At 47.8% G+C, this 20,230-nt stretch overlaps 2 protein-coding genes and 1 long non-coding RNA gene across 5 annotated transcripts; 1 reads left to right on the top strand and 2 right to left on the bottom strand.

Moving 5' to 3' along the window:
• Positions 1-5,080: 5,080 nt before the first annotated feature.
• SF3B4 (splicing factor 3b subunit 4) lies at positions 5,081-9,611 on the bottom strand. Of its 2 annotated transcripts, none has more exons than XM_081226508.1 (6): positions 9,525-9,611; positions 8,913-9,041; positions 8,117-8,659; positions 7,375-7,581; positions 5,686-5,859; positions 5,081-5,484 (listed from the first exon to the last, which is right to left on the bottom strand). In XM_081226508.1, exons 1-6 carry the CDS (start codon positions 9,556-9,558, stop codon positions 5,297-5,299), a joined length of 1,275 nt encoding a protein of 424 aa, XP_081082634.1. In that variant the 5' UTR covers positions 9,559-9,611; the 3' UTR covers positions 5,081-5,296. The 2 variants fall into 2 exon arrangements, with proteins under 2 accessions (XP_081082634.1, XP_081082635.1); XM_081226509.1 differs by having other exon boundaries at positions 9,467-9,553.
• Positions 9,612-9,702: 91 nt separating this feature from the next.
• Positions 9,703-13,045, top strand: LOC308613279. The gene is made up of 3 exons (XR_014015227.1): positions 9,703-9,745; positions 9,896-10,022; positions 12,972-13,045. It is a non-coding gene; the product is annotated as an uncharacterized lncRNA (long non-coding RNA).
• Positions 10,411-18,895, bottom strand: MTMR11 (myotubularin related protein 11). Of its 2 annotated transcripts, none has more exons than XM_081226507.1 (17): positions 18,583-18,895; positions 18,128-18,218; positions 17,564-17,685; positions 17,324-17,339; positions 16,513-16,655; positions 15,964-16,042; positions 15,702-15,837; positions 15,364-15,451; positions 15,116-15,204; positions 14,906-15,030; positions 14,379-14,445; positions 14,116-14,186; positions 13,414-13,580; positions 12,944-13,117; positions 12,353-12,535; positions 11,629-11,922; positions 10,411-11,326 (listed from the first exon to the last, which is right to left on the bottom strand). In XM_081226507.1, exons 1-17 carry the CDS (start codon positions 18,646-18,648, stop codon positions 11,180-11,182), a joined length of 2,058 nt encoding a protein of 685 aa, XP_081082633.1. In that variant the 5' UTR covers positions 18,649-18,895; the 3' UTR covers positions 10,411-11,179. The 2 variants fall into 2 exon arrangements, with proteins under 2 accessions (XP_081082633.1, XP_081082632.1); XM_081226506.1 differs by having other exon boundaries at positions 17,279-17,339; positions 18,583-18,892.
• Between the last annotated feature and the right edge of the window lie 1,335 nt (positions 18,896-20,230).

Here is a 20,230-nt window from a genome sequence, read left to right as displayed (position 1 = left end):
ACGTACCGCAAAAAAAGCAAATTAATCTACTGTGAGAGAAAATAGTGGTTACATGGTGGGAATGTGCTACATTTAAATCTAAATGGTGGCTAAAAGGGTGCATACAGATGTAAAAATACACTTAAGATCTGTGTGTCTTTCTGAATGTATTTTATACTGCAATTTTTTTAAAAAAGCTTTAATGAGATTTTTCCACTGTCCTTTCCTCAGATCCTCCAATGGCTTCTCATTATACTAAAAATTAAATCCAAACTCCTAACCAAGATCTAAAAAGCTGTGCATGTTCTGGCCCCTACCTGCTCCCTCCAACCCTCTTTCCTAGGTCTCTCCCAGGCTTCAACTCTGCTTTACCTTCACTGGTCTCCCTGCTGTGCCTCCAACATGCCCACATCTGAGGACCTGGGCAATGGGGGTCCTGCTGCCACTGCTGGGAACTAGTCTAGACTTGTTCTTACCTCCCCCCACCAGACAGCTCTCCTCCACAAATGGCTTAAATTGGGTGTGGTAAATAAGATTATGGAGTAGAAGGTGATCAATGAGTGTATAGTAATGATGTTTAACATTGTTAGAGCATTTACCTGACTTGGGCACTTTTCTGACCACATTACATTAACTCACCCCACCTCCTCATTAACCTATGAGATGATCACCATTTACAGATGAAACTGAGGCACTGATTAGTTAAGTAGTAACTTGATATAATCACACAACTCAAAAGTGGCAAAACTAGGATTTGAACCAAGGCAATATAGATGCAGAGCTCTTATTCTTTTTAAATGCATCCATTTTAAGTGTATAGTTCCATGTGTTTTAACAAATGTATACACCCATGTAAGCAACCTTTTGATCAAGATAAAGAACATTGCCCCTAAAAGTTCCCTTGTGCCCTTCTGCAGTCAATCTCCCCATCCTTGGCAACCACTAATCTCCTTTCTGTCACCGTAGATTAGATTTGTCTATTCTAGAGTTTTATATAAGTAGATTCATACGGTATATAGGTCTCTGGCTTCATAGCTCTGGGTTTAAGAGCTTTCCAGGGTTTTTAACCACTGCCTTATACTACTTCCTGGTGTAGCTTCTTTCACCACTTACCTATCAAATTGGCTACTCCTTAGGACTTCCCTGGCAGTCCAGTGGTTAAGACTCTGTGCTTCCACTGCAGGGAGCATGGGTTCGATCCCTGGTCAGGGAACTAAAGATCCCACATGCTGTGTGGCATGGCAAAAAAAGTTTTTTTAAATTGCTACTCCTCAACATCAGCCACCCGTCTATATCCTATCACTGCTTTTACGCACGCCACTCCAAGTACACGAGACTGTCAGAATGGGGAGTGTAAAGAGGGACAAAACAGGGTCACTGACAGCCCCTCTAAGATACCATAAAGTTCCAGTGAGAGATGCTAACAAGTGAAGCACCAAAATTCCTATCCTTGAAGAGCTTATAATCCAGTTAAAGAGAGGGAATAGCTTATATATAAAGCCAATAAGTCGCAAGGCAAAACATTCATTCATTCAACAAGGACTTATTCAGTAAATATAAAATAGTATAATGTGACTAAGCAATTGGCTCTGGAGTTCAGACAGATCTTACTTCATCTACCACTTCTTAGCATGTGACCTTGGTCGAGTAAATTAGTATCAGTTTCCTGATCTTAAAATTGGCATAACAGCAAAATCTACCTAAGGGGCTGTTTTGAGGATTAATTGAGATAATGCATACAAAACACTTAGTACAGTACCTAGCACATAGTAAGAGTTCAATAAATATTAGCCATTATTATTTTTACAATTATTGTATATGTTAGGCACCTTTCAACACTCTCGGGAGATACAGATTAATAGAATGAGATTCATTAAAGGTTCTTAAGGGATTCAGTTTAGTGCAGGGATACTTAGACCGGGATCCATGAAACTTCTGGAATTTTTGCTTCAGGATATTGGATATATATGCATGTATGTATTTTTTCTTGGGTAGGGTCCACAGCTTTTGTCATATTCTCAAAGGACTGTCCCATGACCTACAAAACACTGAGGACCCATCGTTTGGAGCATGCATTCTCAGTGTGGGTGGTATCGCCCCCCCCACACACAAGAAGTCAAAAATTGGCTCAGGGATGGGAATCTTAGATATTACAATGTTATGTCCTTCCAAAGGGCCACAGTACATATGCAGAGACACAGCATATTGGTGATATTAAAATTTCATGCATAGGGGGAGGGCAATTAGGAAAAAATGTCAGAGGATGCGCAAAAACTAAAAAACAGGTGTGCAAACTGAAGTACCTAAGTGTACAAGCAATACTAGCTCTGTTCAGAGAATTGCTGAGTACTAGAGTCTGAAAGAACCAGAGGGCGGAGAGATAAAGGAGAGTTTAGGGGAGTCAAACTCAGTGAGTAGAGGAGGCACTCAAGAATCATAGAACGAAGAAAAGCTCAGAGATTCTGAGAATGAATGCCTGAGAAAAAAAGTGGCTCCAAAGAGAGAAGTAAGGAATTCAGCAAAGGCACTAATTTACTCTATGATGGTGTGAATTCATCAACACGGTATCAGATAACAGCAGAAAATACCACATGGGGGAGTTCCCTGGTGGCCTAGTGGTTAGGATTCTGGGCTTCCACTGCCGTGGCCCAGGTTCAATCCCTGGTCGGGGAAGTGAGATCTCAGAAGAGTCCATTCATTTGATAGGTAACCTGAAGACAGAAAGGACACAGAGACTGAAAAAAGCCTCCCACCACCTGGGGCTGCTTCAGTGCTGTGCCGCGTTCCAAGTGCTCCTGGGACCTCAGCTTATGACCACATACACCAGAACTCTGAAATTAAGAGGTCAGTTCGTCCCATTATGACTCAGAAGATTGGCATCCAGTCATGATGTGAAACATCACATCTAATCTTCCGAGTTTTTTTTTTGGCTGTGCCACGCAGCATGCGGGATCTTAGTTCCCCAACCAGGGATTGAACCCATGCCCCCTACAGTGGAAGCGGGGAGTCTTAACCACTGAACCACCAGAGAAGTCCTTCCCCCAAGCTTTTGACATATGGAATCAGACATCCACTAGACAACCCAACCTGCATATCTCACAACACACCTCAAAGTCGACATATCCAAAACTGAACCTATCGTTTTTATCCTGCCCCCCTAAATTCTTCCTGCTGCATACTCTCCTCCTTGATGCCACCCTCCCCTTCATTCACTGTATCCAATCTAATACCAAGTCCTAATTTGCCTTTTAAATATCTCCCCACTGCATCTCTCCCTTTTCTTCCCTACTTCTGTCACAGCCCTCACTTAGCCCTCATCTCTCACCTGAATTGTTGCCAGATGCATAACTTGTGACCTTGCCCCCAGTCTTCATCTCCCCCCATATCTACTTTCTACAGTGCAACCAGGGTTCTAAAACACCAATTTGTCATCCCCTTGCTTAAATCCCTACTGTGGCTTCCCATCATGGATAGCAACTTCCCAACCAGTGTGCCTTGACAATGATGCTCAGTTATTAATTCCCTCAGCACTCTGGGCTGCTAGGCAGAGCCTGGGATAGCTAGAATTCTTAAGCCAAGAGCCTCGAGCCTGAAGAACCCTCCTCTCTTTACCTGTGTTGTTTGAAATGGTTCTGTGCCCTGATGTGAAAAAGGGCTGAGAAGCACTGATCTTTGGGAGCTCCCTAACTGGCTCTGACCTCCTCCTGCCTCCAGCACCGAACAGTGTTATTAGCTTTAGCGAATTATATACCATGCTACTCGTCAATCTCCGCTTCTGCTCAGAAACATCCCATCCACCCGCAATGAGCTTCCCTTCATCTTTGTCTGAGAAGCTTCTAACCTTCCTTTAAGATTATATTCAAGTATCACTTTTTTTTCCAGGAAGTTTTCATGGACTATCATGCCAGGTTAGATACCCTTCCTTACGGTCCCCCAAATATTTTGTTTCCTATGTGTCAGTGTACGCCCTCGGTAATGATCAGACAGCAGAACCGCCTTGCTCATCTTTGCATCTTCAGCGGCCACCAGCACGGAGCCCTTGTATGTACCATGTTACATGAATGAGAATGATGCAAAAGAACAAGAGAGCTAGGCTCACCTTTTCTTTCCTAGGGTTTAGTTCGTGGTTACATAAGAGCTTCAGAGAAGGGGGTGATATAACAGGATTAAATGTGGCAAAGAACAGAATAGGCCATTGGATTTGGTCTAGTTACTGCTCCAGTTACTGAAAGTCTGAGCACATATTTAAATATGATGGAAATCAGGTCTGGAAGGACTGAGAATGAGGAAAAAATAGGAATAAGATACAAATCCCTTACCCAAGATACCTGGTGGTATGAAGAATGAAAGAAAATGACGGCTTACTGAGCTCCTACTGTCCCATTTCAATTGTTTTGCAATCATTTAAGCCATTTATATGGTTCCAAAGAAAACCACACTAACATAGTACACTCAGAGAAATCCAGTTTCCTCCATATCCCTTCCCTTCCCCCAGTGGTAACAAATTCCATTAGTTTTTGGTTTATCCTTCCATTTTTAAAATATAGACAAATGTATATATTACGTGTCACCCCTTAGATAAGGAAACACACTATACATTCTGTTCTGCATGTTAGTTTCTTCACTTAACATATCCTGGAGCTCTCTCCAAACAGTAATGTAGAGTCTCCCTCATTCCTTTTTTACTGCTGCTCAGTACTCTACTGTATAGATTCACCAGTTTATTCCACCATTCCCTTACTGATGGATACGTGAGGTGTTTCCAATCTACTGTTATTACAAATAGTGCTGCAATGAATAGCCTTGTGCACGTTACTTTATATTTTTGCCATCATATCTCCAGGAACTTTACTTCTGTTCTCACTTAATACTCACAATAACCAGTGCCATGGGTACTGGGTCTCCATCTTGTGGATAAGCTTGATGTAAGGAAAAAACTGCTGTAGTACACAGCAGTCCAGCAACTGCAACAGCACATTACAGAATAAGCCCTTAAAACATGGAATAAACACCCTCACTCCCACCTTACCATTCTTCTCCCAATATACACCTCTTCTTAGAGAAAAAGAAGTTATTTTGCCAAGTTAAACACCACAAAGAATAAACAAGGAGTTTAGTTTTATTTTCTCTGTGCATTTGCAAAACACTTAGGACCAACACAGAAAAAAATAAAACCTCCTGTGAAAAAAATTACACTTACAAAAGGAGGCTGGAGAGGGATTAGCGCCTTGGCCCCTAGGAGCTACAGCAACTCTGATTGGTCCAAGGAAGTGAACAGATATTGGGAGGCTATAACAAGAGGAAAGGCAGTGAGAAATCACTGAGGGAGAGGGCCTCGAAGTGGGCCTCGAGGGGGAACTGGAGGCCGGGGAGTGGGTCTGGGTGGAGGGAGGGGCCCCCGCTGGTAGCCGTAGGGTGGAGGTCGTGGAGGGCCAGTGTATCCATGAGGGGGCATCAGCGGAGGAGGTCCACGCATACCATGCGGAGGCATAGGACCTGGGTGACCTACAGGAAGAAAAGGAAAACTTAGTAAAAACAAGAAACAGGAGACAGTTCACACTGGGACAATGCAGAGAGGACAGACAGGGAGACAGTGAAAAGAAATCTAAGAAAGAAAAGTAAGGAAGTGCAGTGGATAAGAGGTGTGACAAAAGAAGCTGCAAGAATGCCACGTGAGGATGAGGGAGGTGGCTAGAGCCTACTCACCCATGGGAGAGCCGAACGGAGGCCCTCGGGGGGGCATGCCCATTGGAGGAGGTCCAGGATGAGGCATTCCAGGTGGTGGTCGGGGTGGTGGCTGCCCCCCAGAGCCAGGGGGCCCAGCATGGGGGTGTCCTAAGCCATGAGGGCCATGGTGGGCCAGCTGCATCTGAGACATCCCTATGAGAACAAAACAGACACAAAGAGAAAGGAGACAAAAGGAAGTTAGACAAGAGGGCAAAGGAAACGAGACAGGAAGAGAAGAAAATGGAGAAGCAAGTGACATCAGGAAGAAGAGCATGGAAAATAAGGCTGGTAAAAAGTGCCCTTATCCTTGACTCCATTCCAAGAGAACAAACCAACCAACTACCCAATCAACTCGCTGCCCCCTGCAGCTCACTTGCTCCTTCCATGATTTAGGCACTGTAATAGTGCTGCAACAGTACATAACAAATGGCGTGATTATTCTACGGAGTAGGATTTGCGAAGGTAACAAAGATGCTGTCTGAGCGAAGGTCTAATTCTAAAGGATGAAAAGGAATTTTTCAGGTGGACAGCAGAATGGGAACAGAACATTCCAGGCAGAAAAGGTTAGCATGTGCAAAGCACGTGCATGATCAAAAGCATAGTATGTGAAAGGAAATCCAGTAACTCAGTAATCAGGAGCAGCGCGCAGTCATAGGAGTAAGGGGCAGGAGTCAGATGGTGAAAAGCCTAGAATGCTACGGCAGTGAGTTTGGGTTTCACTCTGTAGATAAAAGGGAGCAACAGAAGAATTTTGAGCAAGGGTGTGTGAACATCTGTATTTTAGAAAAATTACCCTGTGGAAGTCGATGAAAGGTAGAGATAATTAGAGTCAAAGTGTCAGGATATTACTACAATAAATTAGGTGTGAAATAATGAGGATATGAGAGCCTGAACTAGGGCACTGGCAGTGGAGGTCGATGCCAGATATAAATAAGACTTGGTATTAAGAGTGGGGTGACAGGGAATAGTCAAACATAACTCCTAGATTTCTGAATCAAGCACCTGAAAACAAAGAAAACTGGAGAAAGAATAAGTTTGAAGGGGAAGGGCAGAAGAATGGAGCTGCCCATTAAACAGCAAGATTAAGGGTATGGAATGTTAATAACCATGGAACAGAGATACAGATCTCGGAGGCATCAGTGTACAAATAATGGAACTATGCAGAAAAGAGAGCCAAACACAAAAACCTAGGTACAAGCAGAGAAAAAGGAGCCTATTAAGGTGGATGAGATTGAGGATTCAGAGATAGATGGAGAATCCAGAAAAATCAAAAGAGACAAGATTTTCAAACAGGAGGACATGGCCAGTTTCAAGTATAGCAAAGGTCAAACCAGATAAGGAGCAGAAGTGTCCCCTAGACCTGGCAATTAGGTCACTGCTTTTGGGTGGAATTCAGAGGACAGAATGGAAGTAAAAGTTAAGGAAACAAAAAATAGCAAGTATAGTTATACTCTTTGGTAAAACTGAAATAAGAAATGAAGACAGGGTGGTAGTTGTTACAGTAAACAGAGTAAAGTATCTTGTATTTACTTTTACAAAAGAATGTCTGAAAGAAAGGAGAACTCTGGGACTATTTATTATTGCTGAAGGACAAAGAGCAGCAGCATAAGTGGTGATAGAGCTCCTCTACCAAGCTCATCCCTCTCCTTCCCAGCAAAGAACACTCACCTGGATGGGGCATCCCACCCGGTGGGAATGGGTGAGGATGTGAGTGTCCATGTCCAGGATGTCCAGCCCCTGGGGTTCCTGCTGATGGGGGGCCATGTCCTCCAGCTCCAGGAGGCATAGGTGGTGGGGGCATGGCTGGGGGTATCCCAGGTGGAAGGGCTCCAGGAGGCGGTACTGGGGGTGGGAAGGAGCCAGGAGGAGGCATGCCTATAGAGAAAATGTAAAAAGAGTTAACGACAGTGAGAAGAGAGTGCCTTTAGAGAGCCTGTTCCAATCTGGCCTCTCCAGGAATGATGAGCTCTTTCCCCCTCCTCCCAGCTCTCTAAAGTCAGAAGCAATGCTAGATGACTCAAACAACACCTTCTGGAGAAACTCAACAACTTGCTTCCCTCCACAATCATCACCCCTCAATCCCTTTCTTATCACTTACTGACTCAATGTCCTTCCCTTTCCAGGTTCTTTCTCCTTCTCCCTACCTGCCAGCCCCCCAACCCAAGACAAACATATATATATATATTTTTGCGGTACGCGGGCCTCTCACCGTTGTGGCCTCTCCCGTTGCAGAGCACAGGCTCCGGACGCACAGGCTCAGCGGCCATGGCTCACGGGCCTAGCCGCTGCGCGGCATGTGGGATCTTCCCGGACCAGGGCACGAACCCGTGTCCCCTGCATCGGCAGGCGGACTCTCAACCACTGCGCCACCAGGGAAGCCCCCAAACATATTTTTTATCAGAAGCTTTACCTGGTGGAGGAAGCCCAGACCCCAGTGATGATACCACAGGATTCGGAGCAGAGGGTGGAGGGGGTGCATCTGCAAACAGCTGATGAGGGCGGTCAGCCTGGGAGAGTGGGTTCTGTGCTGCCAGAAGTCGTTCAGCGGCTGAGCCATGGCGTTCACCCTTCGAGTCCTTCTTGAAAGCATAGGACACGGTGATTGGGCGGTTACAGAGGTACTGCCCATTCATGGCCTCAATCGCTGCATCCGAAGCATCAAATGAAGCAAAATTAATAAAGGCATAACCTTTGGAGTTGCCTGTGTCAGGGTCCCGCATAATCTTGGGGGTTTGTAAGATGACCCCAAAGGCGCTAAAAGTATCATAAAGCAACTTCTCATCGATCTCTGGGTCCAGGTTCCCAATGAAAATGTTGGCCCCCACATCCAGGTTTTTGTTGTGAGCTGATGCCTTGTTCACCCGTATTGGTTTCCCATAGAGTTTGATCATGTTCATGATCTTAATGGCATAGTCAGCATCTTCCTCACTCAAGAATTCCACAAAGCCATAGCCTGGGGGAGTGGAAAGAAGAGGTTAACAAGTGATTCAAAATGAGGTATAACTCATTTGCCTTCTGAAGCACAAAGAACAAGCAATAATAATCTCTCTTCAACTGAGAATGGTTCCAGAAACAAACTGTGAGTTAGGCTTAAGAGAAAAAAATCCTTAGTTTGCTCATTCCAAGACAGTTATGAATACTGCTGGGGGCCTCCTGGAGCAGCCTGTCCCCTCAAAACATAACTGCAATTCTTGCCATGTACTCACCTTGGTGCTGACCAGTGACTCTATCCTTTGGCATGTGGGTGTTGACTACTGGCCCTGCCTGGAGAAATAGCTCCCACAGCAGTGGTTCGCTAACCTTCTCATCGAGGCCCCCCACATACACAGTGGCATCTGGAGGACAGGATTAGGAGGTTAGGGCAGAGATGAGAGGAAGTAGGGAGGGGACGGGAACATGAAGATGGAACCAGGCGGGGGATTTGGGGGTTGAGACAGGGTATAGGAGCAAAGAGGGAAAGAGAGGGGAAAAAAAAAAAAAGACGTTAGCTTAAGCCCTTACACCTCCTCCTTTCCAGAAAATAGATAACCTTCTTAAGTCTAACTTAGAGTTATAGTGCAAATTCACTTCGTAATTTTTCTTTTTCTTTTCTTTTCTTTTTTTTTTTTTTTTTGAGTGGGAAGGCAGCAGGGGATTGGACATAGCATCACACCTACAGGCCTCAGCCTGCACCCGTCCATCCCGTCCCCAGCAGACATCGGGGCAGGTCTGGCACCCTTCGGAACGGTCAATCTCCCTCCCCGGAGGAAACACTGCTGACCCTAATCGGGGCCTCCCAAACTCCCTGAGTTCATTCCGGGCTTGTCCCCTCCAATCACCCTGGTTCCGCTCGGAGATCGGCCCGGCCGCCATGGTGAAAGAGCTCCCGCCGTCTCCAGACAACGATCCCGCCCCCTGACCTCAGTCACAACTTCCACTTCCGGGGCGAAAGCTGACTTAGAGGCGGTGGGCGGGCCCTAGTCAGGGGAGGAGCCGGAAGCGGCCGCGGCCATCTTAGGAGCTGCTGAAACTTGAAGCGGCGGAGGTGACGGTGTTTGAAGTGCGTCTGGGAGTTGTCAGGGCGGGGCGGGCGAACGGAAACGCTCAGACCCTCCTAAGGCAGTGCTAGACGTTAAAGGGTCACACTGCTCCCGAAAATGTCAATTCAAGAGCTGAGAGAACAAAACTTCACTTTTCATGTATTTTGTAGCCTTCTTTCGTTTCCCAGAGAAGGGTGTGCTGAGGAACCCCCCCAACGCAAGGCGTGGAGGCAGCTGTCCACCCCGACCCGCAGCCTTTGGACAGATGCGGCCTCACAGCCCCGGCCTGGGCTTGAGGTATTTCGTTTTTCCTCAGCGAGGGGATTGCGGAAGGTCTGAGCTCGCCTAGGCGTTATTGCATAGATGAGGGGAACCTGAGGCTCAGAGGTGGAGTGATAGCAAAACTGAAGGGTGGTTGACACAGAAGCCCAGAGTCCGTCTCAACGTGCAGAGCGCGCACCCTGACGCCCAGCAACCTCTGAGTGTGTTTTGCCCCATCTGCACGGAAGAGAACCCAAATTGCCTGTGAATTCTGCAGAGCCTCCCCTGACCCATCCGCTTATTTCCTTAGCAATAATATGGTCGGTACCTTCCTCTCTTGGGTCACACCCCCTTCGCCCACCCCCACCACCACTCTCTTACCTAATTCCTTTATTCAGACACAAGAAACAATACCAGCAGCGTGTATAAATACTGTGCTTTAATGAACTCCTTAAATAGAAATGTCACGACAAAGATATACAATTGGGGGCTTCCCTGGTGGCTCAGTGGTTGAGAGTCCGCCTGCCGATGCAGGGGACGCGGGTTCGTGCCCCAGTCCGGGAGGATCCCACATGCTGCGGAGCGGCTGGGCCCGTGAGCCATGGCCGCTGAGCCTGCGCGTCCGGAGTCTGTGCCCCGCAACGGGAGAGGCCACAACAGTGAGAGGCCCGCGTACCGCAACAAAAAAAAAAAAAAGAAAGAAAGAAAAATATACAATTGGAAGAGACAGGGAGTCTCCCATACCCATAGAAAACTGTAAAGGAAGAAGTAGAAATCGGAATTAAAGGAGCAGCAAGAGGAGGTGAGAAGGAGGTCTGTAGGCCATCTTGTTGACACTGATAAATGGTGTCTCTGATCTCACAATTTACCAGCTCAGTATCCAAAATTTCCATCCAAAAGGGATGGCATTGCCCTGAAAAAAAGATGAGATCATATTCTGGATTGTTTTTGTTTGTTTTTGTTTCTTAATTCTTCAAATCACAAGAAACTATTTAAACCAAACAGGGCAGGGTAAGAGTTGGATACGGTTAGCACCACCCATCTGCAATGGAAACTCAAGTCAGTGAGCTTGTTTAAGGGCTGGTGTATGAAAGCTGAGGCAGAAAGACCAGGTAAGAAAAATTGAAGGATTAGACAAAACTCTCCCTCACCCCAGACCACCCTCTGCCCTGCCCATGAGAAAGTCAGCAATTTCAAAGGGACTGGGAGAGAACGGTATTTGGATTTCTTTTCTTGGAGTGATCCTCAGGAGATATTCTTGGTGTCCATTTCCTTAATAACTCCTGAAGATGGGCTAGCTCAGCCTGAAGGCCAGAGATCGTGGGAGCTGAGAGTCCCATCTGGGGAGGGGGTGAAGAGAGGCAGAGAGGAATATTATTTTAGCTGTAGCTCTCTGCTCCTGGCATCCTTAATTCTCTTTCCCCCTCCAACTATGCCCTAGTTTCCACTTGATATTAGTCGCAAGCAGTTTCCCCACACTCCCAGACCTATCCACTTTGATACCAACAAGAATGGTACCTCACCTCCCAGACCCCCAGCTCTTTCCCTTTCCAGCTCCTGGAAACATCTGGTTTCTCCTAGAACTTCTGGTTCAGCAGTCAGGCCCCTTCTCCCACTCCCAGTCCCTGTTTTTCCTTCTCACCTGGACCTCAGGCCTTCCCCTCAGGTAGCAGCGTCTCCAGAGCCTGATTTGGGGTCCCAGATATCCAGGCAGCAGCAGCCCCGGGGGTAAAGGGCAAGCTCCCCAATGTGAGGGGAGCCCCCACTCCTGATCAGCCAGGCTTTCAGAGGAGAGAGCAGGTCGAGGGAGCCAACGAGAAGAGACTGCCAGCAGGGAGGGACTGTCCCGCCAAGGACAGAGCTGATTCAGGGGGGTCAGGGCCCCTCTAGAGAAGAGCCACACAGAACTGGGGGGCCCAGGAACCATGAAGCTTGGCTAAGGAGGAAAGGGAAATCAACTGGCAACCTGGAAAACTGATGACCCCAGTTTCCCCAAACTGGGTCAGGAAGGAATGTCCAGCTGCCACCCACTCAACACTGCACGTGTGATCAAATTATAAGCCTCCACCTGAGAACTCTTTTATCTGCTCTCCTTATTAGCCTTCAGACTAGGCCTCAGGACTGATTAACGTTGATTTTAGGGAAACATAAAAATGTTTGCGTGAGACAGGAAGACTAATAAGGATGAGGAGGACAAAAAAGATGCCTATGTTAACTTTAGGATTTCTGTCTTCCTGGGGACAGTCAGGGACTATAAATGACAGCTAACAGAAGAGGAGTGAGGAACTCAGACACTGTCTTTTCACTTCTCATCTAGTGAGATGAGCCTGTGAGAGAGAAGAATTTAGGAACTTTAGACACCTCACCTGCTGTCTAGGGAGCCATGAATCTGGGCAGTATTCTGGGTCATAGCCAAGATTATGGAATTGTAGTATCTGTTCCTTGCTGTAGCGTAAGTCCCAGTCCCAGACAGATAGCTGTGGGTTAACAGAGTTCCCAGCTGGGGGCTGGGAGTACCCTGCAGTATAGACTTGTGTATAGGTGTTGAACTGGATAGAGGAAACAAGAAAAGGATGGTTAAACAAGCAAAAATATATAATCCTTCTCCCAAGTCTAGAGAGAAATCATGAAATTCTCATCTCTTAAGAATCAGATATAGGGTGAAAGTCCAGTCCTGAAAGTGAGCACCAACCTCCCCCTTTCCCATCCACAGACCTCACTTTTCATAATCAAGACTAAACTTCAGAGAGTAGTGGGGTGTTTTTTTTTTTTTTTTTGGTGGGGGGAGGGGCGGGCGCACTGCACAGCTTGCAGGATCTCAGTTCCCCAGCCAGGGATTGAACCTGGGCCACGGGAGTGAAAGCCCAAAATCCTAACCAGTAGTCCACCAGGGAACTCCCAGAGAGTTCTTCTTAATGGGGGGAAAAAAAGACAAGTCAAAAATGGAACTCACTGACCTGTCCACTCTGCTTTCCACGCTCCCAGGGAGTGTCTCTCAAGAATGTAAGGGTATCAGGAACCCTGACGCTGTCATGAAGAGCAAGAAGGAAGAACTCAGAGAATTCAAACTCAGCTGGAGACTGCTGGAGGAGCTGCCAGACGCAATCAAGGAAGAGGAGAAACACTGGGGCCTGAGAAGAGGGAAATTAAGAGGTTGGAAGGGGTTATGGGGACCTAAATGGGGAGGATGGCAAAATAACAGGGAATGAGGGGCACAGGAACAGAGGACACTAAGGAGGTCAGGGAGTGGAAATCTCAGTTGAGGTAGGGGGCTGTGGTCCCTCACTCATCTGGGTGTCCCTTCAAGCTTAGCCCAATCTCAGAACCCATTGGACCTAATTCACCTCCGATGGATTTTACTATTTAATTTTCTCATCCCTGTACTTCTTAATAATACTCTCCCAGTACCCTCCCCAAACATTCTCACCTCTTCACTGGCCCCAGTTCCCCCAAGTCGGGTCAGGAAAGGATGTCCAGCTGCCACCCACTCTCGCTGCACTAGTGATTGGAAGCCAAGCAGTGTTCGGGCTTCAGGGGCTGAAAGCAGCTGGACGAGTGAAGAGAGGAGGCCATTGAAATCACGATCACCGCGCTCTGGGTGATAAAGAGGGATAAGGGACAAAGAAGGAAGGCCAAGAAACTAGGGCAGAAGAGAGTGAGAAAAAGAAACATGGCAAGAGGAAGTGAGCAGCACAGAGGGGGAAAGTTTGGGGTAGGTAGGATTGAGAGGGCACATAAAAGTGAAGAGAAAACAAAGACTTTGAGTGATTCACTTCATACACTCCACCGAGATAGAAATACCCAGCGTCACATGTAAGAAGCAGAAGCATAAATGTCCAACCAGCTTCCACATTCTCCTTCCCACCCCAACCCCAATCCCCATCCACTGATGGAAGGACAGGAACAGAGGGCTGAGAACCCCTCTGTTAGGGACCACAAGCTTACTGGGGAGGCAGAGGTAGCACTGAAGGATGAGTTAGAGCTGATGGGTAGTTCCTAGCAAAATGAGAGGGTGCTAGCACTGGGAGGGGACAAGGAAGCTTTGTAGGTCTCCCTCCCTGAGCAGAATCCAGTCAGATGAGTAAAGAAAAAAGGCGAGGAATGGAGTGGGTTGGCCCAAGAAACTCACCTTGAAGTACTACAGAGCGAACCCTGGATGTCACTAAGACTGAGATGTCACTGGCCTTTCGAAGACAAGACCTGGAGGGGTGGGTGAGGAAGAGAAGGGGAGAACAACAAGCCTGGAGGAAGGGAATGATGGGTCAGGGGATACAATAGAGACAGACTCCTAATTCCTGCCCCCTCTCCTTCTAAGGAGCAACAAATAACAGTCTTCTTGGGGAACCAAGGAGAAGAGTTAATGGAAGACCATTTAGGAGTCAGAGGGAGTACCTGACGTAGTCCAACCATCGTGTTCCATCCAGAGCTGAGAGCCATTTATCCTCAGCCACAGATGAATCTGAGAGAGAGCAGAGGAGTCAGAAGGGCAAAGAGATCAGGAGAGCTGGGGGTTCAGGATCCAGAACGAAGAAGGGTTAATAAGAAGTTGGGTAGTGGTTGCTTAGGTCTGGGGATAGGAATGAGAAGTAGCTATAAATGGCTATGAGGTTTCTACAATTAAGTTGTGGCGATGGTTGTACAACATTGTAAATATAATGAAATGTATTGAATTGTACACTTAAGATGGGTGAAGGGTGAATTTTATGGTACATAAATTATATCTCAATAAAGCTGTTTTAAAAAAAGAATATCTCGGGGTCAAGAAGACAGGAAATCAGTAAGTCTGTGGGAGATGGGAGTTGAATAGAAAACTAAGGATCATTGGGTTGAAGGGGTACTCATCCACAGCAGGCAAAAGGGTAAACCAGGTTAGGGTCAGCAGACCTAGAGATGGGGTAAGGGGTCAAAGTTTATCTCACCAGGCAGGCAGAGGGCCCTCAGTCTCAGGTGGGCAAGTTGGACATCTGCAAGACTGGGGAGCTCATCCATAGTGTCTACCAGGACAACGTCTGAATGCCCAGCCTGGAGCATCGACTCCACTACTCTGGAGGGGAGAGAGTCAGAAAGTAAGGGAAGGTGTCTGCCCTGAATATCTAACGCTTGATTCTTCTCATCAAACCTCCCCTCACCTGATATCATCCTTGTTGGGGTCACTGGCTGTATAGAAGCCACCACAGCGGAGAAGATCACTACCCCCAGGGTGATGCCAGGACAGGCGCTTCACGTGGATGAGAAAAGGATCATTGAGGGAGAAACTCCTAGCCCCACCCTACCCTTGCCCCCACGCTGACCTCACAAGGATCCCCTCCCTCCACAATGACCCATAACCTCCCATGACCCTCTAATTCCCAACCGTTACCCTCACCCTCACACTGACCGGTCCACGGCCCTGATGGAAGTGGCCAAATGCTCTCCTGACCTCACTGTCCAGAGTTCGGTTAGGGACCCAGAAGTAACGGGGGAGGCTGTGAAATTGAGAGTTATGTCACAGCTTGGCTCAGTGACCTCATTATAATGCAAACCTGTTATTACAAGGAAGCTGCTTAGGAGGGGATCATTCCAAGGGATCTCAAGTTTAGAGATCTAGGAGTTAAAGGGGATAGCTTTGCGGATGTCCTAGAAGGCTGGAGTTTGTGGGAAGTCCTAGTTTTAGAGGATCGGAGAAGTGTGGGAAGATTGAGGGGGCAGGAGGGGTTGGGTGGACTGGGGGATCACCTGGTGGCTACGTCGAACCTCTCGTTGACAGTGCTGACCCTCCAGCCCCTGGCCCCCTGCTTTTTCCGCTCAATCTCCCAGTCTTCTGATGTCTCCAAGAGGGGAATAGGTGGTTTTCTGGAACCAGAACTCTGGCCTAGGGCAGGAGGGAGGCACAGAGGAGGAGGAAGAAGAACCAGAGCCAGCTCAGCTCTTTTGTCTTCAGCCAGCTTCTGCTTTTTCAGACTCTACCCTTTCCTTATCCTAAAGCCCCCACACTTACCAGCCTTGCTCAGGGTTATCCCTGCATACTGCTGGGCTTGACTGTTCTGAGCTCTGGCTTGGACAATGGCCATGGTCACCTGTAGAAGAAAGGACATCCCATCCTTTGTCTCAGACTGAAGTGAAAGAAGGAAATAGGGCTCATGTGTTGCTCCACTGTCTTTGCTGCCAATAGAGAAGAAAAGCGAAGGCAATCCCTAACGAAGGGAGCTTCCACAGGTCATGGGGACTGGAGTCAGGGGAACACGTTTAGGACCACAGAATGACAGAATGGTAATTCTGGGAGGAATCTTGGGGATAATCTTATGCAACCCTCCCTGTTTTTCAAAGGAAGAAACTTGTCTGCAATTACACTCCTGATAATTGGCAGAGCTGGGCTAGAATTCAGCCCTTTACTCTCATTATACTATCACTTTAGTCACTCCTTGAGAAGAGAAGCAGAGAGAATGACGAGAGGGATCTTGGGAGACAGGGGACTATTGGGAATTTCCAGGGAAAGGATGCCAAGGTTCTAAGGGGAAGAGGGGTCCTTGGGCTGGAGGCCTCTTACCTGAAAGGCCTGTGGCTCTAGTCCTCCAGCCTCAAAACCAACTCGGAGTAGCCGGAAGTCTTGGCCATGAATCAGAATCTCCTCAGGGATAAATTTAAGCAGGGACCCTGGACGGAGGAGCTGGACTCGGGACAGGCCATTCACTGAAGTCAAGAGTTAGAGAGCGGAGTAAAGTAAGTCAGAAAGAGAAAAACAAATACCATATGCTAACACATATATATGGAATCTAAGAAAAAAAAAATCATGAAGAACCTAGGGGTAAGATGGGAATAAAGACACAGACCTACTAGAGAATGGACTTGAGGATATGGGGAGGGGGAAGGGTAAGCTGTGACAAAGCGAGAGAGTGGCATGGACATATATACACTACCAAACGTAAAATAGATAGCTGGTGGGAAGCAGCCGCATAGCACAGGGAGATCGGCTCGGTGCTTTGTGACCACCTAGAGGGGTGGGATAGGGAGGGTGGGAGGGAGGGAGACGCAAGAGGAAAGGGATACGGGAACATATGTATATGTATAACTGATTCACTTTGTTATAAAGCAGAAACTAACACCATTGTAAAGCAATTATACTCCAATAAAGATGTTAAAAAAAAAAAAAAAAGAGCTAGAGAGCGGTATAGCCATGGATCAGGGTCCCTCTAGGAGGAACTCCTCCAGCCCATCCCACTCCATCCACTCAGGCTGTCCTCTGAAAATAAAGGAAGGATGAGGAGGGGTTCCGACACCCCCAGTGAGCCCCTTCACCAAGCTCCCACACTTACCAGCCTCTAATCGCCCAATGTTGGCCAGGGAAAAATCATACTCACTGCTCAGGGGAGTCTCCTAGAGGAAGCACATGAACTGATGCTAAAGACATCTGAAGTCTCATTCTTTGTCCTACCTTGGCAGCCCTAACCTCCCTACAGATGGTCCCCATGGACAATCCCTGATACTCTCAGAAGACAGCCCTTCAGCATAACTCTCACTTTGTCACTTCCTGTCTACGTCTTCTAGACTCACCTACCCACTTCCCACTAGTTGTCCTTTGCACTGCCCTACCTTCTCACCTCACTCCGCTGCCATCCACAGGGCTGGAAGGTGACCCTCAGGTTGCTGCAGATCAGGGTTCCAGGCAGTTCAGGTTCCAGCCCTTTCCTCACCCCTGGGGCCCATGCTAGGATCTGCTCCCCTGCAGGGCAAGAAGGGAAGCCAGGTTATGACTGTTCCCAGTGCTGACCACACTTGTATACACCCACTCCTCTCAGACAGGAGGATCTAAAGAGGGAAGATTAAGATCCTCCCCTAACCCCGCTAGAATGAAAGCTTAGGAGGAGAGAATTTATATTCTTTTACTCTAGAGCCTAGAAAGTGCCTGGGACATAGTAGGCACTCAAATATTTATTGAATAAGTAAATGAGAAGAGGAGTAACAGGGTCAAGAAAACAGAGGGACCATCAAGGTCCAAGCTGCCAGCCAGCCCTGGACAGAGAAGAGAGCAAACCTCAGGCAGAAGCACTTTGAGCCAGGAGGGGAGTACAGAGGTACCTTTGATGAGGTTTGAAACAAGGTCTGAGGAGCATGAAATTTGGAGGAGTCTTTGGAGATCAGAAGTATTGGAAGGGCATTATTACCTGAGAGGCATCCAGAGGCCAGGCAGCTGCCAAGCTGATGACTCCTGGGCTCTGGCATCCCACTCCCCTGGACAGACTTTGGTCCGGAGAGCTGTGAAGAGTGTAGGGTTAATCCCTAGGCCTCTCCAATCCTGGGGTCTGGGGTTACTTCAGCAACCACCTCTGGAGGCCTACACTCAAGACACTCAGGATAAACTGAGATCAGTGACTGTGGGGAGCTCAGCACGGGGGGAGGGGGGGGGGGGTTTGGCAGATAGTTAAGGGAGGGGCTGGTTAATGGATAATGAGACAATGAACTTGAAACTGCAAAAAAGACCAAGCTCCATCAACTGAGGTTGACATAAGACACACCCTCCTCCTCCTCTAGATCCTTTTCTTCCCTCTTTCTCCACACCATCCCCATTCACACCCTGTTGCCAACGCCCCCCTCGCGCAAGCCCATTTCCTCTCCTTACCCCCATCTCTGGCTCCTCCTTCTGGGGGGCGACGTTGAAACTCTGGCCCCGGCCCCCCCACCACATTTCTCTGGCTCCATCCGGGGATGGAGCGGTCAAGGGTGGGAAACCTCGAGGATGCTCAAGCCCCTTGGGGACAGGCTGAATCTTGTAGATGGGAGGAGGGAAGTCAGGGAGAGGGGCAGGAGGAAGATTCAAGGGAAAGGAGCATTTGAGGTGCAAGGAGCACGCTTTGGGGTCTTTTGAAAGGTGTGTCCAGCCCAGCTAGAGAAGGCTCCTCGGAAACTTCAGTCGACTCTGGAGAGGGCGGGAGAGATGCCCAGCCCCTTAAAGGAGAATACACACAATTTTGGAAAAGTGGAGAGGAAGTGGAGGAGCCTAAGAAAGGTGAGGAAAAAATAGGGAAGTGAGAAAATACCCAGATTCCCCGCTTTACCCCAAACCCAGATCCTGTTGTCTTCCTGTTCATGAGCATTGGAGACTGTTTGAGGGGAGCAGCAGTGCCAAGTATTAAACTGGAATCATTGGGCCATTTCCCTGGACTCTCACTGATGGCTTCCCTGGGAAGCTGGTTTTGTATTTTTGTCTTCTTAAAGGGGGTGGGGGTGGGGGGAATGTTAAAGTAGTGCAGACTTCCTTGCTGCCTCCCCTTACAGACTTAACAGAAGTGGTTGAGAAGAAATTTATTCATGGAAATTGGCCCTCAGGATATTTTTGCCTGGGGAGGGAATTAGGGAGGGGGGTGAGTTAAAGTGTTTTTGTGTATCCTCCAGAGAGCACGAAATATATCTCATGTGAAGGGTCCAGTGGAAAAGTAGGGAGAGAAATTGAAACATCTGCAGGATACAGACACAGGTACAGGTATGTTTACATGCAAGTTCTAGTGGTGGGGGTGGGAGGCTCAAGGAAAAGATCTTACCACTTAATCCAACACACACACACACACACACACACACACGCACACACGCACACGCACACGCACACAACCAACCAGCTGGAAACTAGAGCCCATTCCAGGTACAGGAGCCCTCCCTCCAGCCCAGACATCAGATCTCCAGGTTAATGATTCATGTTAAGGACTTTGAAGGCTGAGGGTTGGAAACCTCTGTTAAGTGCAACAGTCCCTTCCCCCCACCCTCCCCCTTGCAACCCAAGAAGCAAAGATGGGTGGGGAGGGCACTAGGAGGGAAGTAAAGGAACTGTAGGCAATGGTGACGGGGTAGGAATGCAAAAATCTAACTTTAAGTATGAAAAAGACAGAAAATAAAATACAAAGTAATGAATTCATGAGCTGCTGTTTTATTGATTTTGAGTTTGTACAGAGGCAGCAATTCTTAGGTGGGGGCCCCAGTTTTCCAGTGACAACCCTCTGTTCCCCCGCCCCAGCACACACACCCTTCCGGCCTCAGCTTTAAAAGTTCCCTGTCTTGGCTGCAACTGTGGAAATAGTGAAGATATTCTGAGGCAGGGAGTCAGTCTGGAACAGAGAGGCATACACCTGCTAGGAAGGTAGCCCAGAAGCCTGACTCTAGAAGTCTTAAAAGCTACCAAGCCCCGCGACCCCCACCTGCATTCCATCAGCCTCAATCTCTTGGGGGGAAGAAAATATTTCCCAAGGTCTGTGGCAATAGGAAGAACTGTGCACCAC

The sequence above is a fragment of the Mesoplodon bidens genome (genome assembly GCF_964165515.1).
Source record: "Mesoplodon bidens genome assembly, chromosome: 2".
Classification (NCBI taxonomy): Eukaryota; Metazoa; Chordata; class Mammalia; order Artiodactyla; family Ziphiidae; genus Mesoplodon; species Mesoplodon bidens.
Note: the sequence above shows the minus strand (reverse complement) of the source record. Positions and strands in the feature narration are given on the sequence as shown.